General features: G+C 35.1%; 1 protein-coding gene across 1 annotated transcript in view; it reads right to left on the minus strand.

The window, feature by feature from the left end:
• Window positions 1-2,168, minus strand: part of RAI14 (retinoic acid induced 14) — a 150,653-nt gene that overhangs the window by 20,887 nt on the left and 127,598 nt on the right. Inside the window, exon 11 of the mRNA XM_011969119.1 lies at window positions 604-774. Within this exon, the coding sequence (XP_011824509.1) occupies window positions 604-774 (171 nt within the window). The remainder of the gene's footprint in view (window positions 1-603; window positions 775-2,168) is intronic.

Raw genomic sequence — 2,168 nt, forward strand, 5'->3', positions numbered from 1 at the left:
AAAAAATCTATAAAACTTCCATTGCAGGTTAAGAATATTAATAAGTACGCTAACATACATTTAAAAAATACGAGATGAGCTATTCCTCTCTACTATTTAAATATGGATTATTCTCTTTGTGGCCTATGAACTTTAAAATAACAAATCTCGATGTGTTTTTACATGCCGTTACATAGATTACTGAGCTTCCTCCTCTATGCAAAGGTCACTATAAGCTCAGAAATGAAAACTACTTTTAATATTAGCCAACCTTAAATGCAATTAGAAAGGCAAATACATTCTAGCAATGTTTCAAGAAACCAACTGAAATTCATTCTAACAATTGCCTCACTGGCTACTCATTCTCCCACCCCTTACTAGATCTTTTAATATAAGGAACTAAAAATAAATTGAACTTAAGGGAAAGTTTCTGTGATAAGATTTTGAGAGATTTCCTTGAGCCTTTTCAAAAAGAGCCTGTTAGATTCTGGTTTTTTTTTTTTTTAAATAGATAAGAATCAACATTATTTCCATACTAATCATCAAAATCCTTCTTACCACAATTTGTAATTTAAAACTGCTAAGGAACATGTTAAATATGCACTTAAAGGTCAGTTCTAAAACATTCCTTTTTGGTCTAAACAAAATGACAAATTTATGGCTTTCTTGTGGTGCATTTATTGACTGTTTGTTTGCTTTTGTTTTTACCTGGGTAGGACTGATAGGAGGTGGTGGAGCTTTGCGTTTTTTTGGAGTTCCACTTCTTTCTGAGCTTATTTTAGAGACTTGGTCATGCTGAAAGTTATCACAGTCCAAAGAATGGAGGTGGGTTAGTTTGGTTAGTAAAGTCTGAGCAAGTAGCTTTATCAAACACATGAAAAAAACCTCAAAAGTTCATGCATTTCTTACTTTATCAAAATCTGAAATCTGCTACCAACCTAAAAATAAATAATACGCATGCGCAAGTATTCTTCTAGCAGCCCATGCTTTAATAGCAAGAAAATAAAAACACATAAGACAAAACCAGATTAGGTTGGTGTGGAGAACTGGGAAAGTAGAGGTTCAGGTCTACTACAACTTAGAATCCAGAATACAATCATAGCCAGCTTTCTCTATTAATGAAAAGCAATGGTATTTCCCACATGTCTGCATTACTTCCATTCCTTTTCTTAAAGACTAAATATGAGGGGAAGAGATAACTTCGTTTTTGAAGGCTACTGATAAGTAATACAGTTACCACATAAATTTCAGTATTGAGTCTTTGCTGTTTATGATTTCTTCAAGAATGTAGATGCGTAAATAAATAAACACATAAAACCAAACACACACTGTTCGTCAAAAAAACAGATAGTGACAATATATTTTTAGAAAAAACTACACAGTAACAGGGCATACTCAATTTCTACTTTGTGTAACACTACATGACATTCTAGAAAAACCCTAATTAAAAAGAAAAAGCTAACTTCTCTTATTTTCATTAAATAGCTAACGTTTTCTGGCTGTAGCTCTGTAGCTCATGTGATATTACAAGTATTTAAAACAGTGTTATTCAGTCACAGAGTTTAAGCCACATCAAACATTTTCACACCAATAGGAAGTATGAGTTAGTACATTTCAGAAAAAGATGAACATATAAGTAGCAAGTTTAAAGTTACATGCTTTTGAAATAAGGCAAATTATTAAGAAAACCTTTACCTTTTTTTTCTTTTTTTTTGAGATGGAGTTTCACTCTTGTTGCCCAGGCTGGAGTGCAATCGTGCAATCTCAGCTCACTGCAACCTCCGCCTCCTGGGTTCAAGTGATTCTCCTGCCTCAGCCCCCTGAGTAGCTGGGATTACAGGCATGTGCCACCATGCCCGGCTAATTTTGTATTTTTTGTAGAGACAGGGTTTCTCCATGTTGGTCAGGATGTTCTCGAACTCCCGACCTCAGGTGATCCGCCAGCCTCAGCCTCCCAAAGTGCTGGGATTACAGGCATGAGCCACCGCACCTGGCAACTTCTACCACTTTATAACAATGACTCATTTATTCAAAGATAGTTCAGTCCTTAAGTATTTTCAATATAGTATTTATTACTTACCAGTGGACCAGAGTGGTTAAATCTGAACATTTTTAAACTCCCACAAGCATAAATGAAACATAAAAGCCGCCCCCAAAGATAAATACCTGCTTTGGTTTTGTTGGGGTCT

Source organism: Mandrillus leucophaeus, unplaced genomic scaffold (genome assembly GCF_000951045.1).
Source record: "Mandrillus leucophaeus isolate KB7577 unplaced genomic scaffold, Mleu.le_1.0 Scaffold873, whole genome shotgun sequence".
NCBI lineage: Eukaryota > Metazoa > Chordata > Mammalia > Primates > Cercopithecidae > Mandrillus > Mandrillus leucophaeus.